Raw genomic sequence first — 20,110 nt, 5'->3', positions numbered from 1 at the left:
AATCAAATGAGTAGTGGGGTGGGGGAGGTTTGCATAGTAATATGAGGTGTTTCATTAAGTCAGAGGGAGGTTTTGGCATGCCGAAGTATGCTGCTTGTTGCTAGGCAGCAGCCCTTATAGCTAGAATATGAAGTTAAAATCCACGTTGGATTTCTCGATGATTCTCAGTGCATCTCTGTTTTGTTATTTGGTGTATAATTAGTCAGCCTCTTGAAGCAAAAATTATAGTTTTTCCCCCTTTGGGCTTTCAGCGAGCTAATTATTTTTTGTGTAACTGCTTTTGCTAATTATGCAGATGCCTTATTCCCCTAGGACAAATACATTTTCAGCATGAAAGAGCCAATAATTGCCAGCTAGTCAGCTGCTGTCTTCATGTGGCATTGTGCGATGATCTTTAGCTGGATGTGATGCAGGAAGAGGCTATTGGACATAAACAGAGACTCCAAGAAATTTATGCTGCACGGGTTTCCTTGGTATTATGTCTAGAAGGACCTGAACACAAAGCGTATACAGTTTTTCCATGGGTTTGAATTGACTTTGGATCAGACCTGGACTCCAGAAGACTTTATAATCAAGGTTCAGGACAGATTAAGAATGAAATAAGTGATCTGCTGAGAGATACAGCTGATAGGAAATGATGACCCAAACAAAAGCTATTAGTAACCAAAATGTTTTGGTGTGTGTTTTATGCTCTTTATCATTGCAATATTGTAATATAACATTCTTTGATGTAAACACTCATTTTTTTTATGTGATACAACTTGCGCTGGTGCGTGGAGGTGTGCTGCGGTGGTGTGCCAGTGTGGTACCTGTGGGAAGGGGGCGGATTGAACTTTCTTGTGCCATGCTGAATTTTGGCTTTTCTGAGGACAAGAAGATTTAGGGACAGTGGAGGTGGCAGTGGTCTTGGGCTGCAAGGAAATCAAAGCAGGTGGTCTTAAAACCAGAAGTATGGAGCTGAGATCTCTCCCCCCCAGATACTTGCACAGAGTAAGGTGAGGATGCAGGTTCAGTAGTTGCCTGTGTGAGTTAATGTTCTAAGAGAATGCAGGTTATTGAAAACAGTGCTAAAGTAGCAGATGTGTTAATTCCGGTTACTGAAAGCCTATGAAGAAGGAGCAGTGTTGCTCTGAGTATAACCGTATTTGAGGTATTGCTTAAGGTAAATACTCTCCTTGTTGAATTAATTCTATTTGTGATGAAGTTGACAACTTGGAGGCGATTAGACAGAAATAGAACTATTGTAGATTCCTGTGTTTTGCTGTTAATAAAGCAGTGTCACTGAAATGCTATTTTGATATTTATTATAAGGAGGAAAAATCACCCATGTTTGCCAAGCGTTGCCATGCGTCTGTGGGTGGGATATTGTTTGTTTGTCAACACACATCCAAGCACCAGAATTAGAGACTGGAAGGAAGGATGACTGTCTGATACCACAGAGAGGTTCTGAACCAACAAACGCTGCACTGTGATTTTCTGCATTCATATCTCCTTGTGCAATTTAAGTTCCCTTATGGCTTGTTCTCTGTGAATACTGTTTTTAAGTTGAAAATCAAATAGAAAATTTATTTCATTGACTCAGCATTCCTGTGGCATTAAAAAAAAAAAAGGCAAGGAAATACCCCTTTGCCTGCATGGGGGCTGAGAGAGCAGAGCAGGAATGTCTGAGTGATACTTGAATGAGTGCTATTAACTGATAGTACGTCCTTGTGGAAGGTATAAATGGACAAGACGAGCTCTGCTCCCTCTCTGTTACACAGCGTTGTAAGCAAGCATATTAATGCCTCCTGGACTTTAAACTCTCAAATTTAGAAGGGAGGGATGCGAGCAAGCAGGCATAGGAGGACGCATGGCGCTGAGCTGAATGCTGGGCAGGCTTTTATTTTGGAGGAGAGGTGGCAATCGTCGGCTGGGTGACACGGAGAAGTCATTTCGGAGGGTGGAGAGTTTGCTGGTGGGTAATTTGCCGAGAGACATGTACTGTGGGACCGCTCCCGGAGCGCAGTGCTGTTCCCCAGCATCTCCCCAGCACTGCAGATAATGACTACGGGGAAAGGTAGGTGCTAATGAACGTGTCAGGGGGATGGACGGGCTTGTTTGTTAGCGTCGGAATATTTGCCTGTCAAATTTCTTTCTAATGGTGTGAAGAGACTGAAGCAATCTTGCAGTAAAAGTGGAACTTTAACAAAAATAGCCTGTAAACATCTGTAGCCTGGTGGTGTCAAGCTCAGTTTAAGCTTCTATAAAAAATGATAAACGATCTGTTTTATGGGGTGAAGGAGGAAGATGTGTGTGTATATAAGGGACTGGAACAGGTTGTGAGAGGTGAAGGACGGGTATTTTCAGACACCCTTCCCGGTCTGTGATGTTTTTGAGTGATTGGTGGGGCTTTCATTTCTAAACTGATTCCTTTTGCAGCATCAGCTGGGAAGATGATTTAAATTAGTTGTAAATACTTTTGAATTAACATCGAATCACAGTTCCAAGAATGTGCCAAATGAAGACATTGCTGGCTTTTCTGCATTTTTGTGTTTTAGCTGCATTGGAAAAGACTATCTGTGGAAGTTGGAGAGGCTAGAGGGGAATAGGTGAAACGGGAATGCAGAGAAGCTGCATCTATTCACCTGTGAAGAACTAATTTACAGGGTAGAAGTGTGTATTACATTTATTTTTGGTACATCAGAAGCCTGTGCCTTTTGTTTTGGCTTTCAGAGGAAATGATTTCTGTTAGCTACCTTTGCAAAAGCTGCATCTTTTTCCTTTTTTCTTCCCTCTCTTCTCTGCATTCAGCGTACCTTCCGTCCTGTAAGAAACCCTCATTACACTGTGGATGCAGTAGGCTAAATCTAGGAAGTGTGAGACTGTCAACATCTGAGTTGTATGGACCTTGGTTTTGTATTGATATTTACTGTCTCAAGGTGCGAGTTAATTGGCAGCTCTTTTTGTAATGGATTAGAAGGTGGAAATCACCTGGGCAAATGGAATGCTATGGAATTGATACTACATGTGACAGTATGTGCCATTTTTACAGGCAGTTCTTCATTTTAGGGGCTTGAATCCCTCTCGAATATTATGGTTTCTCAGTGCTCTTCCAAGGCAATTATTACATGTATTTTCAGAGGAGGCAGGGGATGCATTTGTGTGTATTGTTACTTGTGAACAGTCAGTAAATGTCTCCCAGATTGAGGAAGAAAAATAGCAAACCCTGTCTAGGATGGGTCTCTTCCTCATCCCAAGCTACATCACCTGTCACTGGACAGTGTCACTATCTACAGCTCAAACCTTTTCACTCTGGCTCCTCCTGTCCAGGTCAAAAAAAGGACTTGAAAGTAATATTTTTCCAAAGTTGTGGTTGTGTTGAATAATTAATGTACTTAACTGCTTTTTAAAGAACGCAAGCACATATTTGTTGTTGTGAATGAAGCGTGATGGATTCATTGTGCTGGGAACTTCTCAGCTCTGAAAGATCAGCTGGTAGAATGAAGAGCCTGCAGCCATAGTCCAGCTGGTCTTATCTGCTGGGAAATGTCTGACCTCCAGGTCACTGTTGGTTGTCTGAACTGTGATAGTAGCAAATGTCAGAAGAAAAATAAGTGTGTAAGTTGTTAATGCCATTGTATCTTCTGAATTGAATCCAAAGTACCTTGACTCTAGGATTCCCTTGCAAAGAAGGAGTAGACCAGAGTTACTTTGGCTGTGTGTGTGTGTCATCACTTCCCTAACCTCTGATGTTTTATACGTGAACACAGAAATGTTTTTTTGGCAAAGTTTTGGTGTAACTAAGCAGAACCACTCTACCACTGCATTTCATGGTATTTCCAACAGATGTGCATAAAATGTAGGCTAAAGGAGTGGGCAGCTGAATGATGAGATGATGCTGTTTAGTGTGGACCCCATGAGCAAAAGATTAACATGTACAAATCTGTTAACACTGATGGAGGTTAAATGCATGAATATCCTGCACATCTGGAAGTGAGCTTCTTTACACAGGACATGTTCTCTTATTCCCCATTGGTAAAAGTACCATGTGAATCTGAGGGGCCTCAATGGTTGTCTTAAAGAACACATGAGGCTTAGAACACATTGCAAGGATGAATCTGGAGTCCGGTGTCCATAACAAGAATTAGAATGACTTAGGAAAGATCCTACACCCTTCCCATGGAAACTGCAGTAACATCTGGTAAAGCTGTGGAGGCGATCACATCTCAGTGATGCTTAGTAGTCTTGCTGTTTTCTCTCCTGTGCTTTTCCTCCAATTTCTTTCATGTCTTTCTCTGTAAGGTTGGTTTGGTATATAAAACAAAGCCTCAAATCTGCAGTGGTTGTTGTCTTTAAAAATCTCTGGTCCAGTTTCTTGGTATCTTCTGTGCTGCTTTGCCCACTGTCTCTCCTCCATCGATCTTTTGTGAGAAAGAGTTTAGGGGTCAAGGCTGGAGCAATATTAACTCCAGTGACATTTTCACATGAGAGGACTAACTCTAAATGTCAAGTTTTTGATCTGTTAGCTTTGCCATTTATTATACACGACAACTTCCAGGGGCAAATTTATTAACAGGATGGTTCACACACATGTGCGTACACACACATGTTGGTCATTGTGAACACAACAGTGATTAAGTCAGCCTTTTAATTCTCAACAGTTCTCTGAGAAACGGGAGTACAAGTTACTCAAATATCCTAAAGGAAGGCTGGCATGCTAAGGGCAATCTAGAATGGGTGAATAGTATCCCATAGTTGTATATTCTGCAGATTTGCAAAGCTTATTTGGGTTGTGTTTATGTATTTCACACATTCTGTCTTTAGTGCTTGTTGGGGAAGCACAGAGAAGTACTTCAGTGAGCACAAGTGAAGGTATCACATGCTTTTGTGCTGCTATGGAAAGAATTACAAAAGTGTTCTTGACCTAGGAAACTTTGCCTGAGGCTCATAAATAGTTCAGTCTCCAGAAAAAGTGGTGGAGAGCTGGGGGTCTTTTTTCCCCCCTTTTTGTATGGTGGCTGGGTGCTGAGTTTTTGAGAGTAGTTTCCTGATACTTCTGATAAGCGAATGCTCTGGGCTATTTTTATATAGAATCACTGTCCCAGTTAGAATTAAATTGCTGTCCTTAATCAGCAGTCTCAGCAATGGCCAAAGGCTACTTGGGGGAGAGATGAAATCTGCACCTCTTGTGGAGCACTTCGAATTCCTTTGCTGCCGTTCTCATTTATGAGACTTATTTTCAGATTGAGCATGTAACAAGTGAAATGAGTTTAACTGCTGTAATTAGCAGCCTCTGAGGACAGCAGTCACCCTAAGGTAACTGGTGAACTACAGTGTAGGCTTTTGGGGCAATAAGAGTACATGAGATACGTGTTTCCCTTGCTGGTGATGAAGAGCATCCCTGCCCTTGCAGAACTGGGTATGTGTGGCATAACCACAGTAGTTGTGGCTTCCGTAACTGTGACATTTTATTCAAGTGTCTAGACCGAAGATTTCTAAAGAACCTAAGAACAAATGCTTGCAGGCTTGAAGGTCTTCTCATATCTAGTCACGTCTCATATTCAAATCATTGACCTTAGGCTGGATGAGATTAGACTACCAAGTCCATTTCTGAGAAAGACAGACTAATACAGATGGTGTATCCAGTTTTAATATACAGTGGTAGAACAATAACTGCAGTTACAGCCATGTGAGTCCGGGGCATGAAGAGGTCCTTTTTTCTAAACGCTGGGGTGGACAAGTGCTGATTTGTTAGTCCAGTGGGAAGTACAGTTAATGCATTGTCCGTACTCGGCCCTGCTCTAGCCAAGCTGCCCTCCTCCTTCATTATGTTTGGCTGAAGTATTTTGTTTGGAACTTAGATATAGTGATGTGAAATAGAGCAAACCCAAACTATAATAAGTAAAAACGTCCTATTTTTGTATTATTAAGACAGCAAATACTGTATAATGACTGGGTTTCTTTTGCCTGCTGAAGGAATTAATTCTGCCCTGCTGCTCTGCCAAAGGAATCCTTTTGTCGCATTGTGCAAAGCGGTTTGAGTCTCTTTCTTATTTATTCCCCTGAAGCCTAAAACTGCAGACAGCCCTGAAGAATCCTGGCTTGGTTTACACCCTCTGTGTAGCCTGAAGGGAGCTCACTGCAGCCAAATCTTCATGAGGAAAACTGCTAATGGCTGTGTCTTTGCAGTTGGCCTTCAGAGTCAAGCCAGGTGAATTTTAACACAAACAATGCGCTATGAGGGAAGAGGTAAATACCTTCATTTACAGTATAGCGTCACCTGAACTGCTTTTCTCAAGAATGGCAAAACCTATAGCAACTACATTTCCAGATCTGCTCCTTGCCTGGCCCACCTTGCTTCAGAGCTCATCAGGGCGCCACGAAAGACCTTTAGATGCTTGACATGGAAGCTTCTGGTATTAGATGCAGATGCTAGTGTCCAATGAATATGAAACACATCTGGACTTTGGAGACCAGGATGGATAGTGGTTTGATAGAGGGTTTTGGATGCTTATATGCAGAGGTAGGAAAGATAAACTTACACTTTAAGTCCAAAATCTGCTCCCTTTGATGTTAATGGACTCTTCCTAATGATTTAAATGGGAAATGAACAGGGCCTCTTGTAAACTGCTGGTTGACTATGTTGTGATAGCCTTTTAAGGGTGCGTTAGGCATGATTGCTCCTAGTCTTTCAGAGGGAAGGAGGATATAGAAGTTGTATGTACGAAAGAGTGCTGGCATTGCTTCTCCTAGTGTCTCCTTCATGTAGTCGGCATTGGCTCTTACAGAGTTGGTGCTGCCTCCACCCCCACGTGATGAAACTGTTCCCTTTGGGTACGGTGTGGGTAAAGATGTGTACATCTTTAAGAAATGATGCCTGTCTTCCATGTACGTATCTCCTGAGTAATGGGACTCCTATCTAGCAGAGCTCTGGCTCATAATGAGACCTGACACTTCTGATTAGGTGTGCTTTATGAAGAATGTGTCTGTGTTCTCGAGCATTCACGTTTCTCCCCCTGACCCCCTCAGCTCTTGCTGGTGAGCAGGAGGGAGCAGGGGCAGGGCTGGGCATGCTGCTCTCCGGCTGCAGCTCCGCCAGAGCCCTTCAGCTCCGATTTACGCTCCTGCTGTTTGAGCTTTGTGCTGGGCAGGAGCTGAATCTGCAGAGACTTCTAATCACACGGAGCTTCTGTGATGTGGAGAGACAATCATGCTCCTTTTCACTGGAGACCTAAATAAGATCTGATCCCAAGCTTCCACAGGCAAAATGTTTATGCACCAGCTCACTGAAACTTATTCTCTGTTCCCTGCCCCTTAAGAAGCTCAGATGTCTTTTTTTTTTTTTTTTGTGATGTGCTGGATCTTGTCTCACTACAGTGGGCTTTCTCCAAGGGTCTAAGTCTGGGATGGGTCTTGCTCATTGTGTTCCTTGCTTGTTGCTCCCTGAAGCTTATTTATTATCACGGGCTATAAATCAGTCTTGTCCCTATTTTTGTCCAAACTATTGCTTGTTTATTTTAGTGTGGTATAAGCAGCTCACTGCACTCTATTGCCTGAGAGTGTGGGAGGTGCGGTGGCATGCTGGGGCACTGGGGAGTTTTGTGGCAGAGGTGAACTGAGAGGTCCTGCAGAGTAGTTTGAGATAAACATGAAGTCTTTATTTTATCTAGATAGACAGCATTAAAAATAGAATTAAAAACTTAGTATTTTGTTTGAAACTCTTGGTGGGGAAAGGTGATTGCTTGACAACAACGGGGAACAATGCCTTGTGTATAAACCAGTCAGGGCACTCCATCAGCTACAGCAGGATGGTCCCTTCTGGGCCTCACGCTGGTTCGGTCCTTCCCACCAGCTTCCTCCTGGGAAGGCCGGATCACAGAGCCCTTAAACCAGCATGCTTTATATGCCATAGAAAATGCTGTATGCTACGAGTTTGAGATGAGAGCATACCTGAGCAATGTTTGATGGTGTTCTGTGCCCTTGGCCAGTGATGACCCTACCAGCCATTTTTGAAAGCGGATGGTCTCAGCTCCCTTGTGACATGGAAGTGATTTCTGTAAAACGACACAGTACCAAGTGCCAATAAAACACACTGAGCAACTTATAGACCAAAAATTAAAAAATAATCTTGACTTTTCTGTACCTATAATGCATAAACCACTAATTCCAGAAAAACTCCAAATTGGAAGTAAGACTTTATTCAGGAAGAGATTTTTCATTTGGTTTTACGCAAGTTGCAGAAGTTCATGTACTAACAGGGACTCAGGGGACAGCCCTGTGCTCATTTATTCCATGAGCTGATAGTTTTTCACTCTGAGGATGGTGAGTGAAACACTGCAACAGGTTGCCCAGAGGATCTCCACCATGGAGACTTTAAAAGATGTCTGGATGTGTCCCTAAGCAACCTGATACAATTTTGTGACCCCTGCTTGAGGAAGGAGGTTGGATCACTTGATCCCCACAGGTTCCTTCCAAGCTAAATTATTCTATGATTTTATATTTCCTTTAATAGGGCAGTAGTTATTTAAGATCTCCAAATTAATAATTTTTTTTTCCTCAGTACTTTTATAGCCGTGTGTGTTAGGAAGCTGAAGACAAAGCTTGCCAGTGTCATTTGAGATGGTGTGTTTGTCTGTTGCTGAACACTTCAGTTTATCAAGAGTGATAACAGGGCCAAAGGCAGAAGAAAATGTGACCTCAGCTGACAACGCAACCTGATGTCAGCATAAAATGCCTGCAAGCCCCAGCAGAGGCACCTCTCTAAATGGCAGCGTGTATCATTTACTGTACCTCCTCTGCTGATTTGGTGTTATACTAGAGTTGATGAGAATACTTCATTCTAGTTTTATTGGTCTGTCATCAGTGTGACTGTCAAGTTGCACATGGGCATATTTAGTGAAGAATTAAGATGCAGATTACTCTGATTGTAATATTAAGGATTTAAAGCTTGATACTTAAATGTGGATATATTCTAATTGTTTATCTGAGGAGCAGCTTGCTACAAATCAGTAGGTGAGGTTATATTTTATTCCACTTAATCTTCATGCCATTCTCTAAAATACTCTTTTGAGAAGTTGTCTGAACCTTTGCTTGTAATGGTAAGCTTTATTTTGCTGGCTGAGCTCTGGGTTCCAGTTCCCCGTGTAGAAAAACGGAATGTTTCTTTTAATTCATGGTGTTTGAATGCATTTTTTTTTTAATCTCTGTCACAAAGTAAAGGTTTTGACCCTCTTCTCTCAAAATGTTTGCAAAAGAAATCTAGGTGAGCTTGGTTTAAATGTAATCTGGGTGACTAAGAACCTTCCCCCCATCCCCAACAAACCCAACCATCTTCCAGGCAGTAATTGTCAGTAGTTCTTTGTGTCAGTGGGAGGGAGTTTCCAGATGCTAGCAGGAATTAGGATTCTGGTTCTAAACACAAAATGACTATAAAACAAAGAAGGAGGGGAACTTCTCTGGCCCATCTCCCCTGTTCTGCTTTTCAGTGAAGGTTTCATCAGTTCAGTCTCCCGGTTGGAGAGAGTGCAACAGTAGGGACCCGTGAAGCTTTGCATGGGAAAGAAAAGGCAAGGCAACCAGCTCACAATGAGGCTAATTGCAGCTTTGACTTCTTATGAATGCCACTATGTAAAGGTGGCATTGAGATTCACTTTTCCCAGTTAAAACACCTGATTTTCCTTGCTTTCAGTCTCTGGAGCAAAGCTGAAAACAAATCTAAATATAGTCTGTCACATGCTGTGCTTCACGTGTGCCGATTCCTCTGTTTGCTAATTCTTGTTTAAGTGAAGGCAAGCACAGATGGTTGCTAAAGGGAACCAGATGATTTGTCAGCATGGTGGTGTGCTTGCAGGAAGGAGACTCGCACAGGCTTGAGGCTGCTTTGTTGTGATTGCTTTTAGTTCAAAATTTTCATTTAGGAAGTTGAAATTCCTCACTTTAGTCTCCTTTTTTAGTTTGTGGTGGGATTAATTTCTGGATTTTTACATTCTAGCAAGGTGCTTGTTGACCTTTCAGTCATTTATTGTCAATGAGCTGTTCTCGTTAGGTGTGGAGGATAAATGAGAATGGGACATACATGGAGAAGTTCAAATGTAGGACATGTCTTAATTCCATAAAAGACAGACTGATTCCTTTCTCCATACTGCCAGGAGACAAAGGTCTCCTCATCCCTTCACAGACCCTTTCCTTCAAAGTAAATAATGCCAAGAAGAGACCCTCACTAGAGGGGCAGCATGAGCATAGTTTCATCTTTTTAGCTCAATTGAGTTAGCTGGACTGAAAGCCCCCCCGGTGCCGACTGATATGCAGGCTGATGGTTCAAAGCTCGCTTCCCTGGCTTGCTTGTGTCTCCGAAGCACAGATTCAATATTTGGCAATTTCTAGGGAACCGCTGGGCTGTGCCCCGTATCCAGTGAACCAGGGTGCTGCTGGTCACTGGCTGCCTCAGGCTGCCACAGCAGTACAAACAGTAAATAGCCAGTGTATAACAGAGCCATTTGGTTCCAGTCTGGATGAAAGAGTAATAATTGCTACTTGGAAATAAAGTGCTCTGTAATGGAGAGGAGCGATTCAGGTAGCTCAAGTGACCAAAGTGGCTGACTTGTGAGCCTCAGATGAACCAGGCCTATCCCGCTCTTACGTTCTGGGAGCACCCAAAACCCTTTTATTTCTGAATAGACTAATACCTGGTAAAGCAGTTGGCCACTTATGAAGAGCAATTATCCCTAGACAGAAATCTTTTACTTCTGGGGTACCTGCAAGGATATAGGACTTGAGCGCCCATGCTCGCAAAAGGAACAAAGCCATCTAGCAGACCCCTTGAACAGTAGTTGGTCCTTGCTACTCAAGAAATGATGAAGGTTTATCTACATATTAAGCATAGAATTTGGATTTAGTAATTTGATGAGACATTATTTTCCCACAGATTTTATTCCTGTTTCTTCTGAGTTTTGGCTGCTTCTGGAGGCAGGGTGCTGCTAACTGTTAGCTTGCCCCACGTGTTTGGTTTTCAGTAACAGCTGTTGGCAGACGGCAGTATACCCTGTGAGTGCTCCATGTTATTTGTGGTTAAACAACAAGGTACCAGCAGCTTATATTGCATGGTAAAAATTACTGAATTGCGTGGAGAAAGACTTATGTAGCTTTTTTCTTCTGCAACCCTGTCTTCTGACACTTTCTGATATGCTACTACTGATACGCTTTTCTGTTTTTCTTCAGTTCACATCTTTATAGACTATAGTCAATTGTTCGTGCAGCTTTTTTTTAATGTTAGTTCTTCATACTGATTCTTCAGATAGTCTAAGCAATGCCTGGAAACAGCTGCTAATAATAAAAACTTGCTAATTTGGTACTTGTCTCTGCCTCCACTTTCACACCTCCTCTGTGCTATTACCATTTCCATACCAGATAGTGTTTGAGCCGTGGAGTTTGTGAGCATTTTTTAATGTGCTGACAGATAGTAATCCTGCCTGTCAAAGCGAGTATTAACACTTAGTTATATGTAGCATAACACTGACATGGTCACTCCTGCTTCTGATTTGTGAAAATATAAAGCAAATGCATAACAGTCTGGAGTCTGACTGTTGCTCCTAAGCAGTGTTATAATTTAAAAATAAGTTACTTGCTCGTCAAACTCCTTTTACTTGATGAATGAGTAAATAGAAAGAGTGAGTCTCTACTCTCAAACAGTTTTTACAACTACTTGAAGAAGTTCCATGTGCTTTGGGACACACTTCAGGACAGATGTATTTGCAGGGCTGTGTGTCACTGAAAGCTCGGGTGAATAAACGCAGAAGTTGAAGGTTCGAAAAAGAAACTCTCAGATAAAGTCTAACTAGTTGTCGTAATTTTAAGATTGGCTTCAGTGTCTCTTTCAGCTAGTAGAAGGAAAGTCTTGGCATCACCTGGATTCTTGATGTTGCTACACAAAGTAGTACAAATAATAAATATAAGCCACCAAATAAATATACTTGTATATAATAGAAGTGTAGAGCTTTGCATGTTCAAGTGACAGGCTATTGTGAAATGAGCAATATGCAAAAAAGTGAAATAAGTGATAAGCAAGGAACGTTGCTTTCCTTGTTAGACTTTACTTTGTAAAATATATTTCATTTTGAACAACTTACTCTTGTTTTTTTTAATTCTGCCCAACTTGTACTCCTTTTGATATGTGTAAAAGGAGCAGTCATAATCCAAAAGGTTTTTCATATGAACTTTTAAATATTAATGCTAGAAAGCAGATCCAAGCCATCTTAGTCTTGGTGCATCCATGTAATGTTTGTACCTCTGACCCAAGGCACGCTCCTGTATCTGAAATGAAATGTGTTTAAAAATCAAATATTTTAATGTTTTGACATGTCATTTCCTTTTGATCCTGCTCTGGAATGTAAATCCTAGGTGTGTCTGAACGTCATACACTGCGTGAAACACAGTGCCTTTAATAACCTTGAACTTAGGCTTTTTTTGCCATACAGCACACAGGGCTATTACAGAGCATCATGTATTTGAGTGAGGACCTGCAGGGAGTTCACTGGATGAGCTCACCCTTCTGAAGAAAATAATCTATTTTGCCTCTTGCGAAACAGAGACGATGCTCTTCTGCACCTCCTCTGCTCTGAGTCATGCCTTTTCTCCTGTATAAGAATGTGAAGTGAGGGGGAGATGGCAACAAAATCATCTAAAAATAGAGATTCAATAAAAATGGGGCTACAGGAAGTAACAGAAGCCTGAGGAAGCAGCCGCCTCCTGTCTTTTGTTTTGTAGGTGCTTGAAAGAGCTTTCCCTTCCCTCAGTTCTTGTCTGTCCTCTCTGTGGCCTGGAAGCTGCAGATACCTTGGGGTGATAATAGTGAACTTGAAAAACAAATTTCTCTCCTCCCAGTCATCACTTAGGGTAAACCTGGGTTCTGGGAAAGATGTCATCAGTAGATTTCAGCAGCACTACTGCACTGAAAAAGGTCCAGGAAGTAGTTGAAGATCATTCAGTCAACCCTGGAACCAGTTGTGGGTTTTCCAAGATAGAATTGTCTCAGACTTCAGCCTTGTTTGTTTATTTTAAATTTGCTGAATAACTTTGAAAGAAGCCTGTTTAGGATTAAAGCAATCTATTAGTTTCTATCGTCAGTCCTAATTGATTAGGACTTCTGCTCAAATGTTGTGCTACTTGGTTTTGCAGTTGGTTGCTCACGTGCTCTCTTCCGTTCCGAATTGGTAGGATATTACAGTATTATGAATCCACTTTATCTTGACTTCTCTACCTCTTTTCCCACACCCCCCTGAATACAAAAGTATCTCAATCTTGTAAGTCCCAGAGACCGGACGGGCCTAAAGTTTTGGAGGCCTGTCCAGAAGAGCTTCATCCGTTGAAGTACATGCCATAACGTGTCTGAACAGGAGGAAGGCTTAAATTGATCATCTCTGATTCATCCTAGATGATTATCCTAGGGTTTGGACCTGTGTCTAGCAACTCAAAAACATCAACAAAGGCATTCTTAGTGGCGTTATTAGACATTTGAATTATCTCTTAGGTATGATATTGTTTTAGTCACTCTTTACTTCTAACATCAAACTGTATGAAGCGACTTTATAATAATGGAGGATAAGGAATCATGACTTCAGGCACTAGGAAGTATTTAATTGAATTGCTGGACTGAAAGGGATGTGTGCCTCTTTTTTTTTTTTGAGCATGATATGAGTTGATCTGACAAATGAGGAGCCACACACGCACCAGTTCTCAGGATGGCTCATAAAACACACGGCTCCCGAAGGCCCAGTATATGTTTTGTAATGATTTCTGTCTTCCTTTTTCTACTCCCTAACTCAGCTTCCTTGTGTGTTGTAGAAACTTAATCTCTTTGCCTCTCCTTGGGGTGTTCCAGAGCCTATTTCCATCTCCCAAAACTTCAACTCAGGCAGCGTACATTAGGTATCATATTAAGCTCTGTGCTCGTTACCTAGTTATGTGCATTGCTTGATTGCAGCAAGACCAAATATAACTTCTGTGCTGCCAGTAAAAAATCACTTACATGGGTGTCCTGCCTTTGTCTGATCACTTTTTTTTTTCACCCTTTCTCAAGAAAATATCCCACCTGACTCCAAATTAGTCAGCAAAATTAGAATATGGACGAGTGGTGTTTGGTGGCAGCCAAATGGAGAGAATAACTTCATAAGCTTAATTTCCTGGTAGACTCCTCACAGTTGGCAGGAAAAATTGCCAGGGTGTGGGGTCTGCGTAGGTGATGCTGGAACAAGTTGTCACTTGAAAGATTTCACTTTGGGTAATCTCTGTTTTTCAGGCAAGTAGTAAAAAAACATGTTGAGTTTTAAGGTTTATGAGTTTAAGCTTTAGGGTGAATTGTACATGCTAGAACTGAAAAAAAAATGTAGGAACTGTTCATCTTAACATGTATGTTTATGACTTTCTTTACTATTTGACACAGTATTAAACAGCACGGAAACACAGTGGTGTAATGGAGTCAGGTTCTCCTGGTGACTTCTGCTTCCAGCATGAGCAGCCTGCTGAAAAGGGCACAGCTTGTTTCTAGGATCTGAGTCTCTATATGGACTACCCTTTACAGCTTGCTATTTAGGAATAAAGCGTAAATGTCATGATGAAGGGAAGTAGCTCTCTACAGGGTAGACAAACCGGTGCAAGGGGGGAAGAAGCTGCTATCTAATTTGTCTGTTTGAATTATCAATGCAGTGATCTTTCAGGGTCACAGATATACAAAATAGCTGTGCCAGCCAGACTTGCCTTAGGGAGAGGAGACATCTCAAGCTGTTTAGAAAATGGTTCCTTATATTAATGAAGTGTTTTCTTTTTGGTTTTGACTTGTTTGACTCCTTTGAAGTCTTGCATGGAGGCAAGTATGCCTGTGTGAAACCAGAAATCTATACAGATGGAAATCAGTTGTGTTTAGTTAACCTGTGAGATGTGGATGGAGCTTTTCCTTGTATCTGCATAGATTTGAGATTCCTTATGGCTGTTCAGATCTGGGGTGTTTAGTTTCATAAATGCCAATGGTTTGATGTTGCCTAACTTAATGATTTCAGTGTCTTTTCTGAATGAGGAAGACAGTAGGACTTAAACCAGCTGTGCTCAATACCTTGTCTGAGTCTTGTTCTATATCACTACTCTAAGTTGGCAGAATCACCTGTGAGCAGGTGTCACTGATAAGGAAAGATGAGCGATTTTGATTTTTTTTTCCTTCTTTCTTTTTTCTTTTCCCCAGCAGTGGTGAAAACAGTTAAGGCAGGCTTTCTCTGCAATCAGTGTTCTCAGCTTTTGCATGGGAACCTCTTTGAATTTTAATGTCTCATTCTGTTTAGGTCAGTATTTGTTTTGGAAAGTCTGTAATGGCTATATCCAGTGTGAGATGTTTTAACTGGGCTGTGATTAACGTTTGTATTCTTTGTGGTAAATGTGAATGATTCTGCTTGGCTTAACTTTCTTTAGGGCTAAGTAAAATTGTATTACCTTGTAGTTGGTAGCTTAAGAGCAGGACAAGGGCTGTTACTGTGGCTCAGCTGGTGTCTCATAACTTGTTAAGCAGCAATAATTTGATTGTGAGCCTGGGTCCTGAGGCAAATTCATCCTTCGTTTTTACTTGACAGACTTTGCCCTTGAACCAGAGGAGATCTTTTGCCTCCTTGCAATGTGTTTATTTATAGCTCCCAGCACCTCTTACCAAGTTCTGAAATTTGGTTTTAAACTAAGTGACTGAGGTCAAAATTAGCCTGCCTTTAGTCTCTTTGTTTAGCTCTTCTTGTGGGTAAGGTGGTCTCGGGGTTAGAGTCAAGTGGTATAGGAGATACGGTAGAGGAACGGGTAGAATTCAGGTCAGAGAAACTGAGATTTTACTGGTCTGTCACAACCCATTTTTCTAATTCTCATTTCCTAATTGATCCTGAGTGATCTCTGTATTTGATGCAGTAAATAACTTTATATGGGGAAACGGCTTTCTTTCCTCATTCTTTGATGGGTCTAACAGCTGTGGAAGTCTTCTACTGTGCACACAATGTGTGGGAGGAAAACAGGATGGTTACTAAAAAACTCAAATCACCAGCTGTGGCGTCAAAGTTAGTTATTGAGTATCATTTGGGACCAACCTTCAATCGTGGCAGACAATTTGGGATGGTTGGGTGACAGGCTTAAGTTTTGGCCAAGCGAGGTGCAGAGACCTGAGGGTGGTTGAAAAAGGTGCTTGAGCCAGGGGGAGAAAGTGAATGGTACCATTGATGGAGGCCAAATAAGAGAGGGTTAGGCAGGATTATGTTAAACAGACTGATTAGGACACAAGTACATGCATTTCTTTAACGCCCTTTTTCTTTTAAAAGAAAGGGAGAAGGATCTTTGTGCTTATTTTTCCGGATATAAAATCTGAATAACGGTAACTTTTTTTAACTATGACTGCATTATTTATATTGTAAGCGCTTTGGGAAAGATGTTTTTTTCTTTGTAGCACATTAGAGTCCTCCTTCTTGCTCAGGGTTTAACATTGCCTCTGAAATATGAATATCATATTTAGTAGTCTAAAGTCATTAATGACAAAAGGAAGGAAAGTTTCAGCTGTGTCTTGACTTCACCTTTGTATTTCCTTTCCCCCCCCGAATATGACTGCTTTATTTGCTGTACCTAATGATGGTGTTTGTTTATGGGGGAGGAATGTGGAGGGAAAGAGCTTAGATCTATCTTTTGTTTTAAAGGAGTTGCAGGGGGAAGGCTTGCTTTGGGAAAACAGAAGCCATGCTGACTGTTAATATTTTATACGCTGTGACACATTTTTGGCTTAGGAGCCTTTTTCCCCATGACTTTCTTCCTTAAGGCAATGGTTTGCTTAAAATGCAGCTTTGAAGGGTGGGTGAAGAAAGCCTGAGAAACTGACGTGTCTCAGGAACTGGAGCTTTCCACTTGTAGATCAGTAATTCAGGCTGCGTTTATATTTGAGGCCGTATTAAATACGAATTTGATTCTTTCAGGTTCCGTTATCCAACCACATGGAAACACTATATTGTAGTGAAGCATCTGTTGAATAGGCCACTACTTAGTGTACTAAAACCTCTCCGTGCTTATTTGAAATCACATAGAAGGAAATCTGAGATATTTGCCTCTAAAAAATAATGAGGTCAAGTTCTGCACTCCCTTGCATTCACCTCCATCCCCAATGTATAGAGCTGGAAGCAGAATTTAACCTAGTGTGATGGTGATTAAATATAGGAACTCCTAAACTCTAATACGTCTTCTGGCATTTGCTCTGATTCTTTTCTGCATGACCTGGAGTTAACCTCTTTATGTGCATTTTGCCTGTTTCCACTGTGTCAAAAAAATTGAACTAATCCTATCTAGATTATACACAAAGAAATCTGTGCCAAGTATTATTAGAAGTAATCATTAGTGAAAATCCATTGTAAAAGTTACTGAACAAGCATTTTTTTTCCACTAAAACATGTCTTACTGTTCTGAGGTTGGGTGCTTTTTTTCAAACTAGTCATTAGAGTCCAAAATGTTTTCATAATCTGTTATCTACTGGTTCCTGCTTCTGCAAAATGAACGTTTTCAAAGTTACCATTGAAGTCACTGATCTTGAGTGTGGTTTCACTGCTTTTTCTACAATGATCCTGGGAAATGTAAAATGCTAGTTATGGAGTTAGTGGGCTTTTATCCCCAGTGTCTCAACAGAGAATAAACAAAATCGACTCGATTGTTGGCAAACCATCTCTCTGCCAATATTTACCAAAATGAGTGTGGTGTGGGTAGGGAAAAGATTATTTCTCACCAGCTCTGACGGGATGCTGATCTAAGCTCTGGTTGTAGTTGAATGTGCGTAACGTAGGCATTACGAAAGCTGGTGTGGGCTGAGAACTTTAGCACGGGCATAGTGGTGGTGAAGTATGGTTTGTAAGATCCTGTGTGCACGCAGCTTATCAAAGCTGGGCTCTACTTGCTTGTATAGAGTTGAATTGAGGTGGTGGTGGGGCAAGAATACTCCTCCTCCTCCTCATGCTAGTTTTACTAGCCAGGAATAATAGGCAGAAGCTTTTGCTTTTTAGTGCATCAGCAGAGTGCTGATGCAGCCAGTCCATACTACTAAATACTCCAGAGCCAGAGTCAGCAGCAAGTCAGGTTCCCCATCCCTTTCCTTGCGAACAGCTGCAGTGGATGCTCTGGAGAACATACAGCCAACTCTTTTAACCTAGCAGCAATTGTCCCAGGAACTCCCGAAGCCATTGCCAGACACGTTTTCTGTCAGAAGTATCTCAAACCACTGCTTGGTAACTCTATGTAGGTACAGAGTGTAGCCTTGGTCATAACATCCAACTTTGAATTATTTTTAAATAAACAAAACTTGTCTGTACACTTTGCATATGAGCCTTCACAGTCTGTAGTAATATGCATCTTTATAAAGATGAAGCATTTATTTATGGTAGAAATTTCTGGTCATCGTGCTGGTCATACCTGTTGTAGTTGATAATCTTTTTCCAGATGCATGCAGGCTGTTGCGTCGCTGCCCGTTGCTCCCTAGTTTTCTTTCTATCATTGTTCTTCTGTCTCAACCACCTGCAGTTTTAGACATTCTTACCTCATAGTTATTGCCCCACTGAGCATTTTACAGTATTTCTAAATGCTTAGCTAATTAAAGTATATTAATTATGCATCAGGCCAGGCGTTCTGGGTGGGAGTCATTGATGTGTAATGTGCTAATACCATACAGTTTTTGCGGCTGTAGTACCTGTGTTCTTGCATTACTCTCTAACTAGGCAGATGAAGGTCTTGGGACAGAAGCCCTGGCTCCTGTTTTCTGTGGCTGTATAGAAGACATAGGCTGACAGCCTTGTTTTCTCCTTCATCGTTCAGGAATAACTGCACACGTTTCTTGGCTCAGAGGGGGCTGCTTGGAAAGTTCAGGATGCCTCACCATCTCATAGGGTGGTCTTCCCCTGGCAAATGCGAAGTGCTGGGCAGCATGTTGCCCCTGTTACTGATTGTAAATACACCTAAATGAAGATCTTGGGTGGGGCCGGTGCTACAGCTTCCCCAGGTCCCTCCAACACATCTTACTGGCTTAACTTCACCGTCCCAGCTGTCCTCTCAGATCTATCCTGAAAGTAAACAAAGCTGCAGTTTGGCATTTTTCTCTCCTTGTAGGTGTTTCTAGAAAGCTTCCTGCCGCAGGACTTGCGTGCAGGAGCAGGCTTTGCACCGGGGAGGGTGTTCTGTGGTGGCTGGAAGTGGGATCTCATGCAGCATTTCTACCTGCCAGATGTGCTCTGGGTGACTTGAGGCAGTAAGATGCTTTTGGCCTTTTTGTAACACTGCTTTGTCCTGAAAATGCCAGGATGCTCTTTCCTTCCTGATATAGCTGTGCATGCTAATTGTCAACGCCGTATGCCTTGCTGCTTGTATAGAAAATGAGCAGCCCTTCAGCAAGCAATAAGTGATAGCAATATAAAATGCGGTTTCCTTTTGTTGACAGTGATGCCTGTTAGGGCAGTCAGCATCCAGGTGAGCTGCCCTTGTGCTAATTACTGGAGTAGGCAGAGGGGTCTGTGCAGGGAATGCTGGTTGGGAAGCACAGGCTGGAGAAGATGTTTTTTCTAATGATGTCATGGCAACAGATGGTGCTAATGGCTGGAAACCTGAACCTGGGCTGTGGGGCTGGAGGCACCGGGTGCTCCTGTCCTTCACAGGTGAAAAGCATCTGTCTATCTAAAGGCTTCAGATTCCTGGTGAATTCCTTAATTCACTTTATAGGGTACAGACGGTCCAGGTAAGGCAGAACTTTACTTATTTCTTCCCCAGATATCTGCTTTGTCATACGGGTTTTGGCAAATAAAACCCGAGCTGTCGCCAGCAGATGTCTCCCTGGGAGCTCGGTTTAGCACCGTCTTCAGTAGCTGTTTTCCTGTAGCATTGCTGGGTACCAACCCCGTGAAACACAGAGAACTCAATTTCAAGTGTGGCTAAGCTTTAAGCAACCTGTCAAGAACAACTAAATTAAAACACTTTTTTCTAATACCTTGTGATGCGATATCTGTTTTCTCCAAGCCACTTGCAAATGTCACTTTTGAATATGCATAAATCAGTTTTGAAGATAATAAATAAGCAAATATTTGGGACAGTACTCTAATCCTTG

The 20,110-nt window shown here is 41.8% G+C and overlaps 1 protein-coding gene across 12 annotated transcripts in view; it reads left to right on the top strand.

The window, feature by feature from the left end:
- The window catches only part of CLASP1 (cytoplasmic linker associated protein 1), a 184,645-nt gene that overhangs the window by 60,048 nt on the left and 104,487 nt on the right, over positions 1-20,110 (top strand). For 3 of the 12 annotated variants that reach the window (XM_074595309.1, XM_074595308.1, XM_074595306.1), the window contains exon 1: positions 1,752-2,056. The exons of the other annotated variants lie outside the window; for them this stretch is intronic. In XM_074595309.1, coding sequence (XP_074451410.1) covers positions 2,041-2,056 — 16 coding nt within the window. In that variant the 5' untranslated portion in view covers positions 1,752-2,040. Of the gene's footprint in view, positions 1-1,751; positions 2,057-20,110 lie in introns of those variants that run through there. 12 annotated transcript variants of the gene reach the window in all.

The sequence above is a fragment of the Larus michahellis genome, chromosome 7 (genome assembly GCF_964199755.1).
Source record: "Larus michahellis chromosome 7, bLarMic1.1, whole genome shotgun sequence".
Lineage (NCBI taxonomy): Eukaryota > Metazoa > Chordata > Aves > Charadriiformes > Laridae > Larus > Larus michahellis.
The sequence above is the reverse complement of the archived record's forward strand: the minus strand, read 5'-3'. Positions and strand labels throughout refer to the sequence as shown.